The sequence below is a fragment of the Alligator sinensis genome, unplaced genomic scaffold (assembly GCF_000455745.1).
Source record: "Alligator sinensis unplaced genomic scaffold, ASM45574v1 scaffold579_1, whole genome shotgun sequence".
Lineage (NCBI taxonomy): Eukaryota > Metazoa > Chordata > Crocodylia > Alligatoridae > Alligator > Alligator sinensis.
In genome coordinates this window covers 1,418,837-1,444,061 of record NW_005842023.1, presented here as the reverse complement: position 1 = coordinate 1,444,061, position 25,225 = coordinate 1,418,837, and the positions used below count along the sequence as shown (strand labels likewise).

Below are 25,225 nucleotides of genomic sequence, written 5' to 3'. Positions count from 1 at the left end.
GGATTTAAAGTCCCCAGCAGTGGGGGGAAGCCTCTTTTCTCCTGGACTGGTCTGCCCAGCCAGTGCTACCTAGTGCAGGTCTTTAAAGTTTGGCTTCTCCCCATCCCCAGCCTTTGGTCAGTCCAAGTCAGATGATTATCAGCCACGGGTCACACATTAAATCTAAGGTACTATTACAAATGAGCCATAAACATGTTCTGTGTTATATTTGGAGCGTGTTTATGGCCCGTTCCCATTTTATGGTGCCATAAATTGGGTGTGCATGTAGCACCTTTCCTATTTATGGCATGATTAACACATTAATCACTGCATACATGTAACTTGTAGAGGGGGCCTGTATGTGATACTCTGTGTCCTCAGTGTTCCAGGGTTTAAAAAGTCCTGAAGCATCACGAGCAATCTTCCCTTGCTCTCTAAATCTTTGTGTAAAGGAACATAAGTACACAAGTTTTCCAGTTCAATTTATTACTCATTTTGTTGTTTTTTTTAAGACTGATTTTTAGATCCTTTTGTTGAGATTGAGATTGATTTCCCCCAGTAAAAAGTATTGGGTGGCTTCAGATAAGGAAAACTTTATCAAAGTAAAAGATGAACAAATTCTTGCTTACGTGTTAAACGAAGACTAAAATCCTGTGAAATGTTGATGGAGGACTTGAGTTTGTTGTTATAAATCTTAGAATCAGACAGTTGTGTAATCTCTTTGTCCTTCCAAGTGATGTGATCCTCCTTTTGACAAAGCATTTGTGTGTGTTTTGTACTGCAAACAGTTTTTAAGAAAATCAGAATTTAGTCATTCAGTATTAATTAGCTTTATTCAGATATTGTAATAATGTATCCTTTGTGAAAGGCTTACCTACTTTTTGTTACTGGTTAAGATCTTAATTCAGGGAATGCCTTTACTCCTTCGTTGGTGCTCCTGTATGCATTACCGAGAAGAAGTGCCTCTTCACTGCTGTGCTACATGTGACAGACCCAGAAATGAGGTAGTGAAGCTACTGTTCTTAGTCACACCAGAGACAAAATGCTCCATTAGTGACTTCCAGGGCAGCTTCCCTGCCTCATTTCCAGGTTTGGTATGTGGAGAGAGGGGTTGGTATGTTTCTTGGTGGCACACTTGAGAGCATCAGAGAAGCAGGAAAACAATGCAAGGTGCTGAAGATAGAATGTATATTGAATCAATTTTCTATTTAGGCAATGCAAGAGATTACTCATGTAAAGCATCTAATCATCTAACAATTCTGAGTATCATCTTCAGAGTTTTTAGCATGCCTTAATCAATTATTCAAATCAGACTATTATGGTTGTTGTCACATTATTTAGTCTCAGATATGCAGAGCTGGAACTTCTGCAGTCTTTATGCATATGTAGGGGTATGCATTTTTTCCTCAAAAGATAGTGTGACGTGCTCCTGCTTACTACAAATGTAAAGCCCTCACTTCAAGGAACATCACCTTTAGCCATGTAATATGTAGTGGGTAGTTGTGTGTCTATGCACATTCTAAAGTTTAACAAAAACCTCAGTCAGTTCTTTCTTTACAAATCACATGCAGGTTTGACCAGAGCATATTAAGTGCTTGTTATACTAACAGTAATGGTTTCAATGGAAAAATAGAGGGCTGAATTAAAGTTTTGTAATTAAAGAATGAACTTGCTTTAAAATACCTTTACTAAAGGTAAAATATTGAAGGTAAAAGTTGCAGCTAAAGATGTATAGTATAATATAAAATGCACTTTCTTTCTATTTTTTTGTTTGGAAGGAACAGTCTTGCCTCTACCAAATTAAGAAGGGAGAATGAAAGGCTTATATATAAATATAAATGTTTAGGTTTTTTATAACCAGAGAAGTACATTTCAATTGATCATTGTTGTTTAAGATTTTCATACATGAAGTATGAATTGTGATTTTTCTCCCCCTTTGTTTTGCAGATATATTTCTGATCTTCATGCTTCTGGGGACCCTGCTTGGCAATGTATTGGAGCTCAGCACCAGTGGATTCTTCAACTCATGCACAGTTGTAAAGAGAGCTATGTTAAAGAGCAAAAAGGCAAGGATATATTTTCACTTTACAGAAAAGACTTTCTTAGTTAGCAAGTTTTTATGTATGTGAAATTTTCTTTTCAGCTACTTTAGTTGAATTGAGGTTTACCTTGTATGCCATTCTTGTGCTCCAAGCTTATTATGAAAACAAGGTAGAGGTTTATAATTATTTTTTCATAATTATAATGTTTTGTGTCAGTGGCTGTATGGAGTGAAAAATATGCTCCAGTCCCCTTCAGCCAAGGTCCATTTTATCCCTGAAATGATCACAACAGATCAGGTTTAATTCATATTGTTTCTTAACTTGTAGCTGTGTATATCCTTTTATCAGTAATATACTAGTAATACATGGATATAGTTGACATAAGGTCATTGTGAAATAGAGTAATAATCGTAATTCATGATGTGCCGTGTTCTCCATAAATGTGTATTTTTGAGACTCGGTTTAGGGATGGGTTGTTTGCATGGATGCAGCTTGCAAGACTTCTTGAATTTCTCACTTACCTCAGTTTTATCAACATCCACCTCAATTATTCAGTGATCTCACTTTTGCTGGTGTTTCTTCTGAAAGTGCTGCTTTCATACACAGTGCTTCCAGAGTTTACATCACCATAGCAGCCAGTTAACATGGTCTGTTTACAACCATGTCCTTTTCAGAAGAACTAGTCATAAGGTTGGTATTTCTGGGCAGGAAGTCTGCGAGAGATCTGAATTTGAAACAAACAAACAAACAAAAAAACTACAGACTACATTCGAGTACCAACTGCCATGTTGAGTAGTTACTTATTTCACAAATAACCCCACTGTGGTCAGCGGTAGTAATTGAACAAGTGAATTGGAATGTGGTCTCTTTTGGGTAGAACAAGAACGTCATCGTTACTTGTGTAATTTATATCTAAGAAGTTTTGTTTCTTCTTTGAGCCAGAAGCTATGTAGAAATGCTCCGTAGTTCTCTCTCTAAACGTGTTTCTTCTTTAGCAAAATACTAGACTAGAGGTGGGGTACAAGAAAATCAAGAATTTGTGATTCTAGCATGACTTGTGGGTCAAATCATGTACAACACATGCTTTTAGCCTCAGTGCATCCTAGGAGATGGTTTTGTGCCAGCAAACATATCCAGAATAGCTCCTCATCCTACTTTATACCCCTACATTTAAATAAGGTTTCTTGTCCATCCATTTCTGCCTTGCTTATTGAAGTCGGAGACAGTTTTGTACTGATTTGCTTTTGTAGAATCACTAACTGTTTAAATACCCTGAGGATCTCAAGTTTCAGGGATTGATCAGAGCTGATGAAATAGATCATTCTTATGCCTCAGTCTGGAGGCTGTGTTGGTGTGGGCACTAAGGTGCATGGTTGACAGCCGAGAGGTTACGAGTTTGAGGACCAAGCAGAAGCACTCATGGTGTGTCCTGTCAGATTCCAACGAATCAGTGAATTCTGCTAAATACCTTCTCACATGGACACAAAAAAGGAAGGAATGCCTCAGTCTCCAGTGGGAGTTAAAGAGCTGTTATGGTATGGAGCAGTAGCCCAGTTTGGGACATGCAGGACCTGGGAAATGGAAGACATAAGGACAAGAAGAATTAACATGGGCTACCAAATAGACTAGTAATAGATTAAAATCTGTTTCATTGGATGTGTTTTTTCAAAGCAGATACCCTTCCCTTTCCCTCCACCACCCCCCACCCCACTTCTGCAGCCATGTGAAATTGGTTAGGCAGGAATCTGAGAAATGTCATTAACCCAAATAAATTATGTGACTTATTCATATATATGCTATAGTTAGAGGCTATTTTGCATATGAAGATGTAACAGATATTTTTAGAGACTACAGTGCGTTTTTTTAAAATCCCTCTTCCAGGAAGGTCTTTTTGTCAATCCTTATAATCGAGAGATAGATGAATCATATGGATGATTATTCTTTTGAGCAATGGATTAGATCTTTCTTTCCTTTTTTAACAGGAATAACGCATGCTGATCCTAGTTTGTGGTACTCTTCATTGGAATACATAGCTGAAGATTATCACTGCCCCTTAAACACTTTTGTATTAATTGCAGGCTATTCCTGATCATTGTTATGCCCAGATTTTGATGCCTTTACTAGAGAGGGATAGACAATAAGTGTGTGTGCTTGTGTGCACTGTATTTCTCATCTTTAACTGGGTTACTATCCCGAAGATCTTGCTGTTAAATTCTATTGGTTTCAAAGTGAGCCAGTTCTCTGAATTGTTCCACACGCTGAACTTTTTACTGCTTTAATACAAGTGTCATTCATCGTTTAAATTCCTATGAAACGGATCCAAAATTAGACCAAAGCTTTTGCTTTTCCTGCCAGGAAAAGCCTTTGATTAACCCTTTATTGACATCTCAGAACCAGAGTCTTAAATGTGTGACCTCCAGAAATTTGTATTTCTTCTGTGGTTTATGATGAGTCTGTGGAGGAAATAGTTTAACACACTGATTTGCTAGACATTCTGAGTGAAAGAAACTAAGAAAAAAACAATAGAGGCACTTAAAACACAATTCCATTCTATTCAATTGAGATTTTCTCCAGTTTCAGGCTCTGGTTTACCAGCCACTAGTGTACAATCCTGTGGACTATGGGCATTGGAAGCTAAAATAAACTGCCACTTGCCCCGTGGAAATATACTCGAGTTCCAAGCAGGGAGAAGCTCCTCATTTGTAAATAGCAGCTTTACCTGTCTGCATTAGGGGATTCAGTGCAGTCATGGCAGTCAGGCTTTTCATAGCTGTAATAAAGACAAATCTGTAGTTATGACAAGACTAAATTTACTTCTCAGCTTCCCAGATGCTTATTTTAGTCTTGTCCATAATAGTTCTGACATCACTTGTCTGTCAGTGAGCACGTCTACATGTTCATTAATGCACCATAATTGTGGCGCATTATATTCAGTACCTGTAATAACAGGTACTAACTTAATGTGCCGTAATCGGCGTTACTGCGCGTTAGCACTGATGAATGCTTTTTTGTGATCCTTAATGCACAATAGAATTAGTTTAATGTGCAGTTAGCATCTTGTGTAGACATTCCCAGTGGTGATTTATTTATTTATTTACTTTTAGCACATCCCAAATGGAGATTGGGGATGCATAAACAGCACTTTCATCTGAAATAAATTCTCTCCTTGGGAGCCATTGGATTACCTCTTTCTTCTCACCATGTTCAGTGGTAACAAAAACTGGGATGGTGGGGACCACACCACAGCAATTCAGAGTTTGCTAGAGTAACTTGGAGGAGTTGAAAAAAGGGAAGACAAGGAAACCTTAGAATATCATTATTTTTTCCGAAGTTTGTTTCTGGAATCTACCAGGGTAGTACAAGTTCTGCGTGCATCAAATGTCACCAGCCACAACCTGGCTCAAGCTGTAAATTTTATACTCTCTTCTGTCATATTGAAATTAAAAGTTATTTCAGGATATTCTAAACCTTGAGACTATTTGGCAGCTGAAGATAAATATAAAGGCTGACTATTGTAACTGAAAAGCCACCATAATTACTATTTATTAAATATTTTTTTCTGATGGAATAGTGAAGATGTTATAAAAGCTACAATAAGCTAAGCAGTTATGGGATTTTTTTGAGGTTGAGAAAACATTTTAACTATGTGGTATAGGAAGATTTTACAGCAATGATTTTGCATTTTAGTGGATTTTCAAAAAATGATATTTATCAGAGAGCAGGAGATATAAATCAGCAGAAATAAAGGGAGTAATCTTTACTGGATGGTACCAGTATTACCTTCCCAGCAGACTTGCAGAGGTGGAAGCATATCAAAAGAGGATGTCATTTCTGTCCCTCAGACACTCTGAAAGACCAGAACCAGTGCCTACTATCTATCTTGAAGAACTTTCCCAAGTGCTTAATGGATGCCTCCTTTCCTAAATAATTTCCATTTTTTTATTTCTCCCAAGACTGATAATGCTCAATCAGTGAACTCTGACATAACTAGTACTGTACTACCATCATTGTAATGGTAGTACAGTACAGACAGTTAGTCCAGACAGCTCTCCCTCCTTGCTGTTAAGGTGGGTCATCTGATAGGTGAACATTCAAAACCAGACCACATATGTCACAAGAAATAGATGAAAGCTTATACTGTTGGAGTAGATGAGTATGCTGTTTACCTATCTGCCTTTTTCCTTATACTTTGGAAAAACACTAACCCCTTGAACAGTTCCAGATACTGAATCACATGCTCCAATGTGTTTGCCCAACTGTAGACCCCAGTACAATCAGACTCCTGACTCTTTTAACATATTTTGTTCTGGTTGTACAAATAGTTTCTAGAAACTTAGAGATGCCATAGTGGACACCTGCTTTACTGACCAAGTGAGGTTTGCTGTTGCTTACCACCCAATTGAGAGTGTCAGTCAGTGTCCTCATCAGAAAAGGATTGATGCCAGTTGCCACACTTGATAGCAAGTTTTATTAGGTACTGCTTCAGTATCTTTCCTCTTTTGGGTAAGTGTATAGAAGTTATTGACAAATAACCTCCAGTATTTTTTTATCCATTAGAAGTACTGAGAGTCCCATTACCATAATATTTGAGTGCCCCATTATCTTTAGTATAATTATCCTCACATCATCTCTCTAAGGAAGGTATTATCAACCCTGCTTTAGAGGTGGGGAACTGAGGCAGAGAAAGACCAACAGACAAATATTTATTTGGCAACTCTTCTACCAATTTGGTACAATTTAGATCTTTTTCATTCCTTTTCAGGTTTTTTAGACTCATTGTAATACAGGGACATGTAAGGGATATAATGATGGAAAATAACATTTAAAATGTATGTAAATAAACAAGCTCTAGTTTAAAATTTGCCTGAAGCACCAAGATATGTGCCAAATTGTATTGAGTAGTTGGATTTTTAAAGGGAGTATGAAAAAAAAATAAAGATGAATATTTTCTCTATGGCCAGTGGTTATTGCTGTAGCTTTGTTTTTGGCTGTCTAGGTATCATGGTCTTGAGCTAACAGAGACAGACTAATACAGCTGTCTTTTTTAAATGACTGCAATGTAATGCCTTCAAGTTTTCAAAATCTTTTGCATGTGGTGTGCAGTAATTCAGCAAATAATACAATTGACTAATAAAATCATACTTTATGAACTTCCTGCAGTTTGGGGGGTGGGTGGGACTTTGTATACAGTTTGTTGAATATGGTCTAAATAGATTGCTGCTCCTTTACAATAGGAGAGCAGAGTTTTGGTTTTAGTGGGATTTTTTTTCATGCTAAAATCATACCATTTTTAGTAAATTTTTAGTAAAAACCATTTTTTTGTAAATTGCTGATACTCAGCAACCTTGGTTTTTCAAAAGGTACATGTTTTATTTTTGTGCCAGAGTAACAGTGGCTATATATAGTATGAAGGAAGGAGACTGAGGCTTAGACCATTTTACTCTTTCTTCTCTTCTGTACCATACTGAGGTTCTGTTCACCTTGCAATGAATGATCTATCTTTGTTAGATCAGACAGGCCAGCAAGCCTTGTGTCAAAAGGGCCTTTTCAATTTATTATCCTAGCAGCTGGTTTTCTTCTATTGCCTTCACATACTGTACATCTGGAAGAAGACTTCTTGCAGCTGGGAGCCATTTCGTGTCTAAACCACATCCCCTGTCCTCAGTAGAAATGCTCTTTTTCTTCTTTTTCTTTTTTGACAGTGAATGTCAAGCAAATCCTTAATGGGTTATTAATTAGGGAATTATAATATTGATCATTACAGAGTTTGGCCTTTCTTGTTATTTATATATCTGACAGCTTGCTGTTATTTGCACTTCTAAGAAAATCTCACATATTTGAAGGAGAAGATATTGTCCTTTTATATGCTGGTTTAAATTGTTTAAAAACTTATGTTGCCTTCAGCAATTGTCTTTAAAATAAAAAGAAGCACGATTAGGTCAAAGCCAATATTAAAATCCTGAGGTAAAATCCTGGTTTTATTGAAGTCATTGGCAAAAATCCCATTGACTTCAATTGTCAGGATTTTACTCCTGGAACTGAAAATTTATTCTGTTTTGGTGACTAAATAGGTGGGCTGATTTTTCAAACATGATGAGAAACTTCAGGTCTACTAAAGTAAATGCCAGTAACAGTGAGGTCACTTTTTTCATTTAGGTGCTGAACTCTTAATCAGACTCTCAGTTTGGAATTTTTTGAACTGTTGGGATTGAGACCTAAGGCTTCCTCTGGTAGTGAAATAATAATTGTTCCAGTTACCAGGTTTCATTTGAAAATAACAGTAATAAAAAAATAGTTCATGCTTGTTATGCCAAATCTATTTTCTTTAAATATAGAAACCTTTTTGGACCATTTGGTTTTGAACATATTCCAAAAATTGCATATGGCAAGTGAGGTATGGTATCAAAAAACAGCATTTAATAGGTTCGTGTTATTTTATGTGAAAACAATGTTTTGTATTTTACTTGCTGATCATCTAAAATCTGACAGCTCTTCCACAGAGAAAGTGCATTGGGGAGAAAACAAAATGGAGTAATTGATCTGTGGGTACAAGTTACTTTTAAAGGAATTTGTCATACTCCCTTCATTCCTTGCCTCAGCAAATTGAAATTCTTCTGTGCGGTGTGCATGAAAGGAATCCTATCCTGGTTGTGTCAGTGTAGGCTCCAGGCACTGCATGTTTGGTCAACAAGCAACAGTGGGTGGTCGGGCTGTAGCACAGGACAAGGGCCCGCTGTGCACAGGAAAAAATGTTCAAAGGTGTTTAAGGGTGGTAAGGAAGTCTGCCGCCCTTCAGAGAGTCTGGAGGCTATAGATCAGTATTCCCTCTCACTGTTGTAGCCTGTGAGAAAGCACACTGCAAGATGCATAAAGGATGAGAAAATACAGTAACTGTATTCACCTGGCTACACATCTGTAGATCCTTTTTAAGTCATGCACGTATTCATCACTATAGATACAGTCTTGTAAGTATTGATTGACGTTTTGGTTTATCACGGTCCATCATAATTCTTGAGATTGGGAAATTTTCCAAATTGTAGCTGTAACATGTCTGATTGGAAGTTTCTTTTTCAATCCAAAGATAAACAACATTCTTTAGGGAATCAAAATTTAATCAATACTACTTCTGGAATCCATTTAAAAGATTTTGCTTGAGTTGCTTAAATAACATGCCAAGTACAGATTGTTGCAGGGATGAGGTCCCAATTAAAATGATTTGAAAAAGCAACCTCATTTTTACAGACAAGAAGAAAATCAAATATAGTCAAGAGTAGTTGCAAACTCAAAACATTTCACAATAAGTTTTAAATTGTTGTTTAAGGGTTTTAATTGTCTTTCTATAATCCACAAATTAGTTGACTATTTTTAAATGAATTGCCTGAGTTTAAATCAAAACATTACGTAGCAGAGTGTGTAGGATATATTTGTTTCATGTTACGGATATCCATATATGTTTTATCTAAGCATGTAAATAAGTTTAAAGTATGTGTGCATACCTGTGTATATTTGTTTATATAAGGTATATATTTGTACATAGAGAGCTAATCTTGCTCCCAGTTGTAGATGCACACACTTATTCTATGATAAGTGAATGCATAACTAGTAAATAACCTCATGGTGTCACAAATGTATGTAATCTGCTTTTGTGCTGCTTTTGAATAGCCTGATTTTATTTCTCTGTGTGTGACCACATAAAATGTATGATTGTAGATATAAATAACAAAAACCTGTTTGAAATTAGTAAAACGTTACTTGAAAAATTCTTAATGACATAATAATGCTTTATTTGATATTTTTTTTACTTGTGGATGGTAAAAGGATTAATTATGATAGTTGTATATTAGGTTTCATAGGTAAATGGGAAAAGCATGGTAGTAATATTTTAATATTATTTTTTCATTGTTTAGTTAAAGATGTACTTAAGCATTATATGCAAAGTATTTTTGTTAAGGACCAGATACTATATTTTGCCATAGTGTTTCTGTGCCATTAAAGATGCACTGTGTTAAATATAAAGACCTGCATTTCAAGAACAGGTAATGCAATATCTTAAAATTTGTTCCTTCAACACGAAGGCCTTAACTTTTAAAAAAATTAAACATAAGACGCTAAGAATGTTAGGATTAAAATGTTATAGTATGTACGTAAGAAATTATAGAATTGACAATACACTTTTGATCACAGTAAATTATTTGGGGTGCGTAAACATTAGTACCTCCATTCCATATTTTGCTCATAAAATAATTCCATGTGCCGAATTACATGGCTAAATTTGTACTCTCTCCTCTAGAGAGAGAGGAAGTTTAAAATAGGGGGAAACTTGTTTGTAAGCAAACCCTCACTCTTTTTCAAGATGTATACTTTTGTGTGTAGTCTTCAAGCGCTATCTTCTGGTCAGTTCAGAGCAAGATCAGCTTTTCCTAATGTACTCCAGATGTTTATTAGTCCTGAGGGTATATGTGCTCTTGTAGTTCCCTGCTGCCGTGTTATACTTGCTTGTAATGCTAGACAACCAATTAAGAAATTAGTTCATGTTAAACTTTCTTTTCCTGGTATAGTTGCAAACTGATGATGTGGGTTTTTCTAGTGGAACAAGAGTATTCTTTATACTATTTTCTGTTATTGATAAGCAGTGGCAGCACAAAATTGTCAAAGTTTTCAAACATATTGGTGCAATATCAGATAAATTATTTTAATTGACCATATATCAAGTGATTTAGTAAATGTCTGTTTTCCTTCTATATATTAAATTGGCACTTGTTTTTAGAAAAGAGAGTATTAATAAGAAAATTCTTAAATTTCCAAAGTGTATAAACAGTAAAGATAGATTTCTATATGAAGACTTGAAAAGATGGAATTTTCATTTTATTTGATATTTCTTTGGGGGAAACGTTTGTCAGATGACAGCATTTTTAGCTTTTTAAAACATGAATTTTAACTGAAAATATTTATATCAACTAAATAAATTGCATTTCTTCAGCTAAACTTTTCAGAAAGTTTGCATTTTACTGGGTTAAATCTTAGAAACCATGCTGAAGCTCATGGACACCAAACAATTATGCTATGTGATTAGAGTTTTGTAGGGTCTTTCTAGCCTGTACCCTAGATCCTTTTGATTTTAAGGGTGATTTTAAGCATGAGTTATGCTTCCTCCTTTATGCATTCATTTATTCATTCATTCATTTTTATGTGGGTTTTTTCCCCTTGATTCTGAGGAAGAGGAAGGTTCACTTGCATTGAATCAGTTTATTTAATTCCACAGTTGGTGTAACGGATGTTGGTAATTCTAGATTTAGAGCATGTTATAGACCTGTTTTTAAAAATCATAGACAACTAAGTTAATGAAAAAATACAAAAACTAGCATAGTTATCCTTTGCATGGACAACTGCATCTTTGACATGCACATTTAGCCTTTTGCATTTGTGTTGCCATATGTCTGTTTGCAATTTTAATTCTTCATTGCCTATTTCTTGGTATAATAGAGGGCTTTCATTAAAGCAATAAATCATCCACATTGTGTTATTCTAATATATTGTAGAAGTGTAGAAATTATGCTTATACTTAATACAGCTGCCCTAAAGGTAGTAATTTGTGCGGGTTCTACATGGTTGAATTAATTTTAATAGGTGAAGTATATATCCAGGGTAAAACAATATGATGATTCAATATTTAGGTAGCAGGTTAAGATGACAGAGCCTCCAGCTGTAAAAAGTTAATGTTCTATATCTCACCTGTTAAGTGTGAAGTGATACTGTTGTTTTTCTTTGCTTCTTTTTTAATGTATGCTTTTTGTACATACAAATAGCAGTATATTAAGCTAAACCTTTAGCATGGTACCTATATTTAGCTTTGCACTGTTGTGGCTTTGTGCTCAGCTATAGCCACATTAATTAGAAGCAAGGAGTCTCTCCCTTTTGAAAATTCATTGCAGGATTATGACAAAAACTAGGGTAAGTGGGAAACCAAAACAGAAATTAATGTTGTTAAACATCTGTGAATTTGTAATATTGGTATTTATTTTCTCTCTTAAAGACCTGGGTTTTACAGTTAATATGAATACCTCTGAGAGAGGGTACTGGTACTTGATGAGGTGGATCCCACATGTGATCTGATATCAATGTTCCTATGTGCCTTTGTAGTTCTTGAAAACATGAAATTGAAGCTGTTTAGAAATCATATATAACATGTATTCTTATTTTCATGATGCAACCTGAGGAATATGAAAATGTAAACAAATGGCAGTAATAATAATAATAAAGTAGTGGATTAGATTATTCAGTGTTAATATTAAGGTATTCTTGGTAACATAACTTTTGATTTCAGTGATTGTCTGTCTATCTGTCTGTATGTCTATCTCACTCACTTCTGGACTACGTGCATTTTATGCACTCTGTTTCAGTTTTTTTGGCTAGCAAATTGTTGTGCCCTGTGGGGGTTATGCTTGTTTATACCCTTGGTGTCTCCATGTTCAAACCAAGGGCACAGAGATCATGGTGACCCTAGCTGCCTTTCAGTTCCTGCTGGCCACATGTGGTTCCAAGAATGAACTTTGCAGTGTCAGAGCACTTGCTCACTCTCACTCTCTCATTGTGTGTCATTCTGCTGTTGTTTAATAGCTGTAGGTACTGGTTATTAGTTCTTTCATTTACAGATTCAATTTAATGCAGTTTCCTTTTTTAATAATTTTCCCTGTTTTTCCCTATCAAGTTTCCCCAGTACTGGATCCTGGCCCCATGGCAGTGCAGAAGCCTTTGGGACTCAAGAATTGCCCTCACTATGAGACGGGCAATTCTGCCTCTCAACAAAGGAAAGCCTAGGTGCTTTGGAGCAGGTTAATTTGTTGACAGGCACTCATTTGTCAGTTCTCAAAGATGAAGCAGAAAGTGAGGGAGTCGGTCTTTGTGCATGGTAGGAGACCTGGATTTTCAAGAAAGGGTCAGAAGTTCCACTGGAGGTAATCAGCAACAGCACCTGCTTCATTTTTACACTTGGCAACATCTTTGAAATGGCAAAGTTGACTCCACAGTCCAGAGCTATGTGCGTCTTCCAGTAGATCCTTGGTATTTCTGCCCTATTAGGAACAGTTTCTGATTTTGTTTTCTATATCTGCAGGCAGTTGAGGCTAGAAGGTACAAGAAGTGGGGAATTGCATTCAGTTTCAGGAAGAGTTGCTGGGGAATTATTGTACAGGAGCATCTTATACCAAAAATTTGAGTTACTTCTGTCTTCTCTTGTCATAGAATATATTTCTCCAGAATTAAGAAGTGAAGGGCTTTTGCTCCCATTATTTTCTTTTCTCAGTGGTAAAGGGCTGGTGCCCAATTCTAAACTTGAGACTATTTAATACCTTCATCTGCAAATCAAGTTCAGGAAGTTCCCTGTAGCCTCTGTGATTCCTTTTATCTATACATGGGCCTCATATGTAGCTCTTAAGCTTCAAAATACATATTTCCACAATGCAGCAAATAGCTTGGATTTCAAGTGAGCACATTCCATAGTATGGCAAGGTTTTGTCATTCCAACTGTCAGTGACACTGATGGGACTTACCATATATCTAGCTTTGGAAGCAATTTATGTGAGAAAACAATGCCTTAATTTATAGACATCTTTGTGCCCAGCTTGTCCAACAAAATCTTCCGCATGAAATTTACTTTTTTTAGGAGATTCTCCAGCTCATTGCATCTTTAGGACTTAGAAGTTAAAGTTGTAGCATGACAGTCACCCTTGTAGCGCTATAGATCAATAGTATGCCAACATATACACTGTCTGTAGCACCACAAATGTGGCTGATCCTACACAAAATATTCCTCTTTCAAAGAGAGATTTTTTTTTTTTTTTTATAGTGGGACATTTTGTGCTGCACATAACATTGGTCTAATTATCTGTAGCACTGCAGGGGGTCCCTCCAACACTCAGCATCCCACAGGTCTCTGCTCTGCTCCCAGATGGTAGCTGTTACAGAGGTGTTACATGACTATGATGAGCAGCCTATTAACTGTTTTGCAGAGTGGGGCAGCTGTGACAGAAGCACAGACTCTGATTGCCTGCAGGTGTGGGGAAAGAAGAGATTGTGTTAGGTATGGTCTCAATAGAGACCCTGGCTTCTTACCCATTACTTAGACTAGATTTTATAATCCCTGTGTCCTTCAGTCAGGTCACTGCTGCATTTATCCCTTTTGATCTCTTCAACTCACCTCTGCTTCTCTCAGCAGTGTCCCCTCCTTTCCTCCTTTCCTTGTAGCTTTGTATTTAAATGACTATTCCTTTCTTTTTAGTACCTCTTCTCTCTGCAACTCCACTGAGAGCATCTAACAAAGTAGGCTGTTGCCCATGAAAGCCCCTGCCTCTGAATGACTGATCTGTAAGGTGTCACCCTGCCCTGTCTTCTTCCTGATTTCAGACTAACATGTCTAAGCACCTTTCTTTACTCATGAAAAATACTCATTTATAGGGGCAGTTTTAGATTTAACTCCCAACAGCTTGCATGTATCAAGAAGGACACTGATATATCACTTGCAGGCATATCCTCAAACATTGTTAAGGATTTGTCTCAAACTGTTAGGCACATGGGCGCCTGTGCACCTTTAACTTAGCATGCCAGTCATCTACTTCATTATATACATGGATAGTTGTAGTCAGTATATCAGTCCATCAGACATTATCTTAGAAGTCTGGTTATCCTTATGCTAAAAGAGGACTCCCAAGAGCTTTTCAAAGAAGTACACTTCTCTACTGTTACTTTCCAAAACACTTTCAACTGATGACTTTGATGCAGAATGAGGAACTGAACAAAATGGCTTTACAGATGTCTGTTCTCGGGCAACTCCCCTTCACCTAAATATTTTTGGACTGAGAGCAGTTTGTTGGAATTTATTCCAATTATTAGAGTATTTACTTGGATATTGACTAATGCCATGATGTTTTCTGTTCATAGGTAAAGGGGCAGGAGGATGACTGTACACATGCATGCCCCACTGTCTCAGGAAACAGTATCTGTGAAACTAGTGAACTTGAATCCTAATTTTTCATTTTGCAGTCCTTCTTGGCCAGCTGCCTCAGCAGACAGTGTTTGTAATCACAAATACTCTATAAAGGATGCCATCTTACAGAAGGTATTTTTCTGGAGTCCTCCCCAGCGGCCTCTCTTAAGACCTCCATCTTCAGTGTACTTGAGAGCAGCTACTAGGGGCAACCCTGAAGCAACCTCACCTGGACATTTCCAGGTTTGAAATGTGTGGGTGGGGTGTGCCCAGGAACATTGTGCTTGTGACATGCAACTGCCCCAGTGTAGATATACCGTCAGATACCAGATATTTTTAATACCCATTGTCATTAAAAAATAGAGAAAAAATAACAGTTAAATATGAGTTCCTTTACCAGGGGTTGACAGCCTATGGTTTACAAAGTCATTTTATTCAGCCCACGGTCTCAGGACATTCATAGTAGGGAACACCTTCTGTGGGTGTTCTTTCCATGATGCCATGGAGAGAATGCCAGCTGTGTGTGGGTAGATGCACAGGCACTAGGACCCAGATGCCATTGCCACTTTTCCTGGCAGTGGCACGCAGGCTTCCCTTCTGTCATAGCAGTGAGCACTTTCCCCATGCTACCACCAGGAAAAGCAGTGGAGACAGGTGCTTTCTTCCTGCTGCTGTGGGGAAAGCAGCAGGCACTTTTCCTTTGCCTCCACTGGTAAAAGAGGTGGCAGTGACTGGGTCTTAGCACCTAAGCATCTGCCCACCTTCATGTTCCTGATTTGAACTGGGTCAGTCTGGCTCACAGGGAAAAAAAAAAACGTTGCAGACCCTTGCCTTTCAGGTCCCCTTACCAGCCATTTCAGCTACTTACCCTTTTATTTAGTATTGCCAAGTTTTCCTTTCATTCTGCAATGTCTAGATTTCTGACGGATCTTACCAGTTTATTCACTGGAAAAACAGTCTGAGCCATTGGGATCTAAACACAGTACAGATGGGATTGATGGATTTGTGTGCCTCATTTCCGTAAAAACAACCGTTTTGATAGTGAGAACTTAGGCTTGAAGGATGGGATTCTAGCTCTTATGGTAAGATATCTTTATAATGGTTTTTTTTCTAATGACGAGATTTTAGAGGCCTCATCTCAAGCTTCTGAAATTTGAAATTGTAAGTTATTTTCACGGTCAAGTAATTTATTTCCTGTCTTGCTTTCCCAAGCCATGTTCACAAATGATAAGCAACTAAGCTGCAGTCTAGAGCAAGATGGAATGGGATCATACTCAGGTGCTTAATAAGCAGAATAGGATCTGGCTGTTTTGTCAATACAAAATGTTGATAGTACTTGATGACACGATTACATACCTTGTAGTAACTCTGGTACTTTGAGATGAATTGTCCACGTATAATCCACAGCCTACCTTTCATCCTTGCTATGATAGACTGTATAAAGCAACCAGGATTCTATATTGGTAAAGGAACTGAGGAGTGCTTAGGGTCACCTACCCTCTTTTATAACCTTGTTTGAGGCCCAAAGATACTCTGGGCACCGGTGCAGCAGCTCTGCAGTCAAACCCAGTGATCCAGTTTGGATGTGGTAGAATAAGTATGGAGAAGGTAACTTAAATATCGATTTCTTAGGTTGAAAACTAGTTTGTTTGTTTTTTCAATAATCTTCTTTCTGACAGCCTCTTAACACAATGAAATTGGAATCCATTTTGAAATGATGTTATTTGTATCTTTCTTTTCAGGCAATCCATTGCTGCATAGTCCATTGATGGACCTGGATGGCGACGTGCATCCCTCTCCAATTGGCCATCTCAGTCAGACTGCTTCATTGAAAAGGGGAAGCAGCTTTCAGTCAGGTCGTGATGATGGTAGGCATTGGTGTCATTTAAAAAAAAAATAAATGAAAATGCCCTTTTGACAGTTCCCTAGGTCCAACATGTTTTATTGTGTGTCCCCCAAACAGTAAAAAGTGTTGGCATCCAACTGCATTAATTTTCTTGGTGTGTTGATGGACAATGAACTACTAGTTCCTACAAGTAATATGTGTAAATAGATAATACCTGTTGCCTCTGTTTATCTTCAGAGGCATAGAAGCTAAACTGTAAAGGAAAGGAAAGGTTTGTGCTTGTTTGCAGAATGCAGTTTTCCTAATTGGTGGTGGTCAGACCATAAAACTACAAGTTTTCTTTCCCTTATTCACTGAAACCTAACTAAAGTTCCTCCTTCTTTGGAAGCATACTTGTGCTAAGGAATTGCTCCTGTTTTTGAGGTAAAACTAACCCCAAATGAGTCTCCATTTACTAAGGTACAATAGAGACAAATAGTCTTTTCCCTTAAATATGGTCTTTTCCTTGCCCATTACCAATTAAGTTCCCCCATCCCCCTTCTTTTTTGTTTAATATTAGTCAGCTGGAATAGTTGCATTTGCTCCTCTTGTGGTTTAATACTTTGGTTTTTACCTCTGAATCTAACCAAACTATCTGCCATCTCCAAGAGCTGAAAGGATAGCATGTGTGTTTTTTAAAGTGCCTACATGATTTTTTTATTCATTTAATGAACTTTCAGTAGTGGGAACACAGGGTTCATGTGAGTTTGGAGTTAGGACTCTTTGTACTTGGATGGCTGGTGACTATAAAATCTGAACTTACACCTTTGATACTTATTTGGGCTGTTTTAAAACTTTGAGGTTATGTTTATGTATATACATAAATGCAAATTTCGACAAAGAACCAGTATAAAAGTTACTGGACTTGGTCTGTTTGTCGTACATATTTTTTGTTTATAATGTAGTATCTATACCACTTAAAGAGCCAAAGGAGGTAGAGCTAAGGCTTTATTTTATTATGATGTCACTATCCATCTAGCACATCAGTCTAGTGAAAACAAAGTTCGTGTTTCTGAGCTAAAAAAAAGTACAGAGTGTGGGGGAGAATAAAACCTTAAAATTTACAGTAAACTCATTGAAGTCTGAATCTTATTTTGCCATCGCAGTTGATCTTTAAATGGACATTTACTTCATTGTGTCATATTCTTAATATTCATGGGCTGAATATTTACAGGTCAAAGTATATAAGTTAAACAGAACCACCTAAACATCCATGGAATAAAATCAAGTAACCCCTTGACTTCACTGTTATCACCCATGTCTTTCCTCAACTAATGTCATGGTTAAAATTAGTTTGTAAGCAGTATGGGATAAAGCAGTACATTTTCTGTTTGTTTAGTAACCTAGTTAGTGGTTACCATAAAAATTGTAGTGAATTTTGTTGGATAAAGATGAAGATGATATAGTTGCCTGCATACTTTAAAATGGATAGTCTTGAGGGCAAATTGTTCTCATCCCTTTTAACCTCATATAACCACTGGAGTAAACCTTAAATCTCTATTTGAATCTATAATAATGGGCCATTTTTCACCCCTTGTGTGAAATCCCTAAAAAATTGTGTACAATGTATAAATGCTAGAAAAATTCCATTCTTTTTAATTGTAGAGCTTGATGCTTCCTTACACTATTCTGTAGTACCTGATTTTCTTAGAGAAAATATTTTTGACTTTTCTTTCCCTTTTGCGATCTTGGAATGGAGGTATAAAGACTATTACAATTTTTTTTTGTTTGCCTTGGCTACATAGAAGCCTAGTGGTGATCACATTTAGGCCAAAATTTGAAGTCACTACTCGGAAGATTAACTGATCCATATTATTCCATAACATGATGCATCATTATGGCTTCAAAGATGGCTGGAACAAATTCAAAGAAAATTGAATACAAAACAGCAACATTCCAATAACATTAGAGCTTTGGTCTGAATATCCATTTGTGAGGAAGCTTGAGTGGTGGCTGCGCTTTCCTCTTTAATGCCATAACATCCAAAGCATGCATGACAGGAAATTTGCAAGCTAATTTAAGCACTAAAGAGAAATTTTAAGAAAAAATAGCAGTCATCATAATAGTAGAGCTGTAGTTTGGGAAAATGTAACATTAAAATCTACCAAGTACAACATTGCTTTGCTTAGTTAAGATAGTTTGTTGAAGCTTCATGTCGTTCCTTCTACCTTCCCACTCCCCCACTCCCATCCTCTACCTGAATTTTTTTTCTTAACAGCTAGAAGGAGGTTTTGCATTTTTTTCACACTCTCCGAAAGACGCATACTTCAGTTAAATTCTCATACTCATCACCCTGTTTGGGATCATCTCTGTTAACAAGTTATTTTTCCTGGGAAGGGAAATGACATGGTTGTTGGTAGAAGTACATCAGTACATCAGCTATATTGTATCAGCACTGATGAAAGGAAAAGTGACATTAATGGCGATTACACTTACAAAAAACTAGAACTCGTGGTTCCAAAATGATACCTTTTTATTAGACCAACTGGAAAACGGCAATTGGCTGATGTAACCAATAATGTCACTGATAAATGCCCCATGCATGGGCGCAGCTACAGCATGTACATGGCCAGGAATGCAGCCCGGCAGCGTGGAGAGCATTGTCTGGCTGGTAAGTCTGTTGGTGCGGGTGGGGGGGAAAGGGGCATGGAGGAGGAGCAAATTGATGCCCCCACAGTGGGGGAAGGAATGGGGCTGTGGCTGGGGCAGGCACTCCACAGCTGGGGCAGGGTGCAGCATGAAGTGCAAGAGACTTGTCCAGAGGGTGGGTGGAGCTTGGTTCCTGCTACTGTGCGCACCCCGAGGGAGACATGGGGGGGCGTGTCCCCCTTGGATCTGTGCATGGGACACGGGTGAGCTGCTGCTGTGGGCTGGGGTTGGGGGCTCCTCCCAGCAGGGGGCCTGAGCTGGGGCTGTGCTGGGAGGGAAGCTTCAAGGTGGGCTGTGGTCACCCCAGAATTTGCTGTAGCCACTCCTCCCCCTGCCCCCGGCGCCACTGCCTCCTGCCCCTAGTGCAGCCCCAGCCCCCTGCTGTGAAGAGCCTGGCACCACCCCCAGCCCTGAGCATACAGCGGCAGCCCGCTCTCACACCGCACACAGATCCAGAGAGCACTCACCCTCCATGTCTCCCCTGGGGTATGCACAGTTATGGGAGCTGCCTCACTCCTATATGCCCCCCACACAAGCCACTTGCAGCTCCATTCTACACCCCATCCTGGCTGGGCAGTGCCTGCCCCAGCCCCATTCCTTCCCTCATTGCGGGGGCCTTGATCTGCCCCCATGCCCCTTTCCTCCGCCCCACCCCTCACCCCCTACAGACTTATCAGCTGGACACTGCTCTCCAAGCTGCAGGGCTCTGTATCAGCAATCGGATCAGTATCGGCCGACATGGCTTGGTAATAATCAGCCGTTGGTATCGGGCTAAAAAATCTTTATCGATGCACACTAGTTGTTAGCTGTCCATCACTCAGTTTCTAGCTAAGGGTCCTTTGTTTTACTCTGCCTGTCACTAGTTGCAGGAACATAGATATTTGCATCTGTAGGTGGCTGTCATAAAGCAAGGTGACATAGGAACTACCTTAGCCAGCAATCAGAGTTGCTTAGAAACACAATTTCCTGCCCTATTCTAGCTGTCCAGTAAGGAGTTTCTACTCTCAACATCACAGAATGATCTCTTTACTACTGATGAGATCTTCAAAGCAAGTACCTTGACTGTAAGGCCAGATTTTTACAATGTGAAGTTGCCTCACTGCATCAAGGGCTCCTTATCTGCAGACCCCAGTTCAAGTGCTTTTTTACTGTAAGATGAGAATATCATGCTTCAAGGAGAGAAGGATCAAATATGCATTAAATGTTGGCTGTCTAAACATAGTTTATGGTATAACAGTTGTGTGTATGCTGGCTCCTGTGACAAAGTTTAAAGTCAAAACCTTTGTTACCACTTAGTTGTGCCAAGGTACTTCTCTAAACAATGTTAAATTTTCACTGGGTTCTCTTTTTAAGTACTCCCTAACCCCTGCATTGTTACTGCAGAGAAGAAAGCACCCTCTGTAGGTAGTATCTCTGTACCTTATCAGTAGAAGGGGAAATTCAGAGGGAATGAGAGGGAGATCAAATGCATTTTGAAGCCAATAGTTGATCCATATCACCAAAAATAGAAGAAACTCAGCTGTTCCAGAAAGCCTTATGACTGATTGTTAACATGTGTAAGTAATTGCTGGGGCTTTGGCACAGCAAACTAATTGCCAGAGTTACACCCATTTGTCCAATTTGGGACTTCCTAAGATAAATGACCAGTATTTTTAATAAAGTTAAGAATAAATACAGTATCTCATCCAAGCATGGTGAAATAGTTTCACACTCCATTACTGTGCTTTGTAAAAGATCTCAGGTTATCAGAAAAAAAACCCCTTTTTTCCCATTATAATTAGTTTGTTTCATAGAATCATAGAAAATTATGGTTGGAAGAGACCTCAGAACATCATCTAGTCCAACCCCCTGCTCAGAGCAGGGCTACCCCCAACTGTATCATCCCAGCTAAGACATTGTCTAACCAGGTCTTAAAAACCTCCAAGGATGGAGGTTCCTCAACATCTCTGGGGAGCCTGTTCCACTGCCTGGCCACCCTTCTAGAGAGAGAGTTTTTCCTAGCATCTAACCTAAACATCCCTTGTTAAGTGCTTTTGACTTCTATGCTAACAGCATTAACTGGAATCAAATTCTTGACCTGAAAATTAACATGCTTTAGTAAAAAGGGCTATGTATTTGTGCAAAACAGTTTACTGAAAATCTAAGCCCTCCTTCCTGTCACCGAAGTTGTGAAAACCAGATCAAAAAGTAATCAGGAAAAGGAGCAACATGGCTGTAGAGGGATGGTTCCCAAGTTGCTTCCCCTTTCCACATCTGTCTGTCAGCCCTCATCCCATGTTTCCTCTTGTACCTGAACAACTACCTCTTCTCTTTTGTTGCCAAAGCGTGAATAGCTTCTCATTAATGTAGTGCTAGCCAAAATGCCATTGTTTCTATGGAGGTCTGTGCAACTCTTCCTCCTGTCATTTGGTAAGAACCACTGTACTTTATTTATAAGAGAGTTTTGCATTTCTAATGGTGTTATATGATGTACCAATGAGTTTTGTGTCCTAAATGCAACATTAGTATCACTGTAATTTGTTACGGAAGAAAACTGGGGCTTTCCTAATTAAGTGAAGCATAGAGAAGAGGTTAACAGCTTATCCAGGACACACAGTGGAAGTCTGTGGATAAACTGGGGACAAAAAAATCTTGTGCCTCCAAATTCCCAGTTTTTTGTCTTTAGAAGATAATTCTATGAGCCTGATTTGCATGTGTACAGGGTGTATACCATAAGGACCAAGCTGTAAAATTTTGCAAGTTGGGCCCAAAAGGTTCATTGAATCACAGCAACAAATTTTTAAAAATCTCCATTATCACTTCAAAGCTCTTTATTTATTCTTTCTTTTTCCCTTAGCTTGGCGATATAAAGTTCCTCAACAAGTTGCATTTGTTGAAAAGTTGACAAAACTTGTTGTAAGTCAGCTCCCCAACTTCTGGAAGCTCTGGATTTCTTATGTGAATGGAAGTCTTTTCAGTGAGGTATGGAATAATGCATATACATTATTTTGAAATGACTGCAGTTAAGCAAAGCTCCATAGACATTGTGTGTTTTGGAATGGAGTTGGAGCTGAAAGAATATAGTAGCTCAGTGATAGAAAACATTTGACTATCTTCTTACAGTTTGGGGATCATAGAAATTTGATCACACTCTCACTCTCTCTCTCTTCATGCAGCATATGGGGCTGGTCCAGGGCTTGCGGTGCTTAGCGCCAGTCTGGAGCACGTACTGCACATGGTATTTGCACCAGATCAGCCCTGCATGCTAGATCTAGAGCCAGTCTGGATGGGGCTCATGGACTGGCTCTGCTCACTGAAGCCAGTGCGTGGGGTATATGTTGAACATGTGGCCCATGTCGATGCTGCATACTGACTCTGCCATGTGATGCCAGTCTGTGGGCCCAATCTGTCCTGTGCATTGGCTCCGTACCCCTCATCTTGCCTGCGGGGCTGGATGAGTTTAGTACCTCTGCTGTATACCATCATAATCATTGCAACTAGAGACTTCAGCCACTGCTTTTGTTTTATATAATTAGTTACTCACCAGTTCCCATATGATGTATTTGACAGAAAGGGGTAGGCAGCAGATGGTCTTGCCTTCCATCTGCTTTTCAAGTAGCAGGATCTTAGATAAGAGGCATCCCCAAAAAAGAAGTATAATTTTATGTCAGGCAAAAGATGAGGGTTTGGTGCCTTCTATCTCTAGGTTACCAGTTCATATATGATTTTGGTTACTAGCAGAGAGTTCTTACCATCTGTCTGAAGGCTCATTTCAATCCAGTTCCTAGAGAGCATTTGTCCATGTGACAGCTGCAACCAAAGAGAGTGCAGCTTCAGCAGAAGATTGAAGCAAATGCACATAGGGAAGGAATTGCATGGGTATTAAGGCTGAAGCACTGTGCTGCATTGTTAGGGAAACTTATTGTACTGCTTTTCCTGTTCTCTGGCTAATAAAATTATTGTTTTTTCTATGTTAGCTTTATTGCCCATGTTTTATAAACACTAAACTTGCATAATGATTTGATGACAGAGAATATTTAAAGCTGTAAAATTTTAACTGTTCAAAACATTGAACAAGTCCCTTCTGGCCCTTGTGAAACTGATCTATTTTGTCAACCCTGTTTGAAAAGTACTTAAACCAGTGCAAAAATGGCATTGCGTTTAACAGTGCCTCACAATGAATCACTCAGAACAGGATTGAAGCTTTTCAGCTCTTGGCAACCCAAGTGTTGATTCCCTTCAAAATGATGCTTTGCTTCATGAAAGATGAGATATTATGATTTGAAAAGCAGTATCATCATGGTTACCAAATCACTCTTCTGTTTGTTGGAGTTGAGGTGGTAAAGTCCAAATCCAAACGGTAAATTACTGGGTTTTTTTGTCTGTGGATATATAGTCAAAGAGCAATTTTATAAGAAACCAAAAAAGCATGTGTACATCTCTAAACAAAGCTGAGCAGTTCTGCTTTTGACAGTAAATGCAAAAACAAAATGCATAATTTAATACGGTATCTAACCGGAGCATTTTTTCATTGTCAAAAAGATAGGAGGTATTTGCACTTTAAGGTAGTAAGCTGTTTCTTATTCTCAGATTTTGACATGGAATTTTGTCCCTATTCTCTTGCCCTTTTTTGCCCATAAATAAGAGTTGGTCAAAATGTAAAGTTTAAATCTTGCTCCCTCCTAATTGCCACTAGTTATCCTAAAAATAATAGGATGTGAATCAGTACAGCATATGAAACCACCTCAGGAGGATTGGGGAACTTTTAGCACAGGAGCCCCATCCAATATGTACACACAATATAATTTTTTCCATAGTAAACTGTACAGATGTAATGGTCTTTGAATATATTTCTTTACATATTTCTTCATTTGGGGGTTTATATTTTGGGAGCTATGGTGTTCATAATCAAAGCATGAGAAAGCAAGCATGCAATGTAAAAAATACCCATTTGATTGAAGTTCAGAAGCCTGGAAGAGAGAAGCACTAATACAAAGGCAAAAAAACCCAGTGATTTAAATAATAAGCTAGGTTTATTTTCTATTGTACAAGTTCTGTCTTGTGAAAGTTTAACAGTACATCCTACTATATTGTCAGTTGAAGATTTACATGATATTTCCAACAGCTAAAAAGCTTACAGTTCTGTGAACTGCTGAGATCTTTGTAAAGAACATATGTGACTACTAACCGTTGGTCTTACCACAGTTTAGTTTTGGTCTGTCTGTGCAGGAAAGGGTTAAGATTTTTATTTAACGAAATTGTTGGTGCTGGGGAGAGATGATATCTAAGGTTATAAATATTTTTGTTTTGTTTTAAGCCAGCCACCAAAACACCAAAATGCTCAGTTGAGAAGCATTTTGAAACGTACTTGGAATATACAAGAATTTATTGGTTGTTGTTATTGTTTTCTTAACAAAAGCATAAAAAAGGAGCAGTGACTCTCATACTTCTTGATTAATAAGTAAGCATTGTTCTGCTCTAATGTTGGATGTGCTTCAGCATGATTAAGGTCTCTGTTTTCCTTAAAGGTTATAAAGTGGTTCTAATTAAAATCTGTTTTCAGTTTTTAATTTCTTTGTAATATTATGGTAACTGCAGACTTCCTTCAGGTTTTACATGCCTTAAAAATAACCTAAAGAAATTATGACAAAGGATGAATTTGAAAACAAACATTATTTAGTGACTCAAAAATAACTATATTCTTTGAGG

The 25,225-nt window shown here is 38.1% G+C and overlaps 1 protein-coding gene across 9 annotated transcripts in view; it reads left to right on the top strand.

Annotated features, from left to right (window-relative positions):
- Positions 1–25,225, top strand: part of EXOC2 (exocyst complex component 2) — a 197,685-nt gene that overhangs the window by 72,755 nt on the left and 99,705 nt on the right. For all 9 annotated transcript variants that reach the window (XM_025202401.1, XM_025202399.1, XM_025202400.1 and 6 more), the window contains 3 exons: positions 1,927–2,045; positions 16,746–16,871; positions 22,374–22,498. In XM_025202401.1, the coding sequence (XP_025058186.1) occupies positions 1,927–2,045; positions 16,746–16,871; positions 22,374–22,498 (370 nt within the window). The remainder of the gene's footprint in view (positions 1–1,926; positions 2,046–16,745; positions 16,872–22,373; positions 22,499–25,225) is intronic.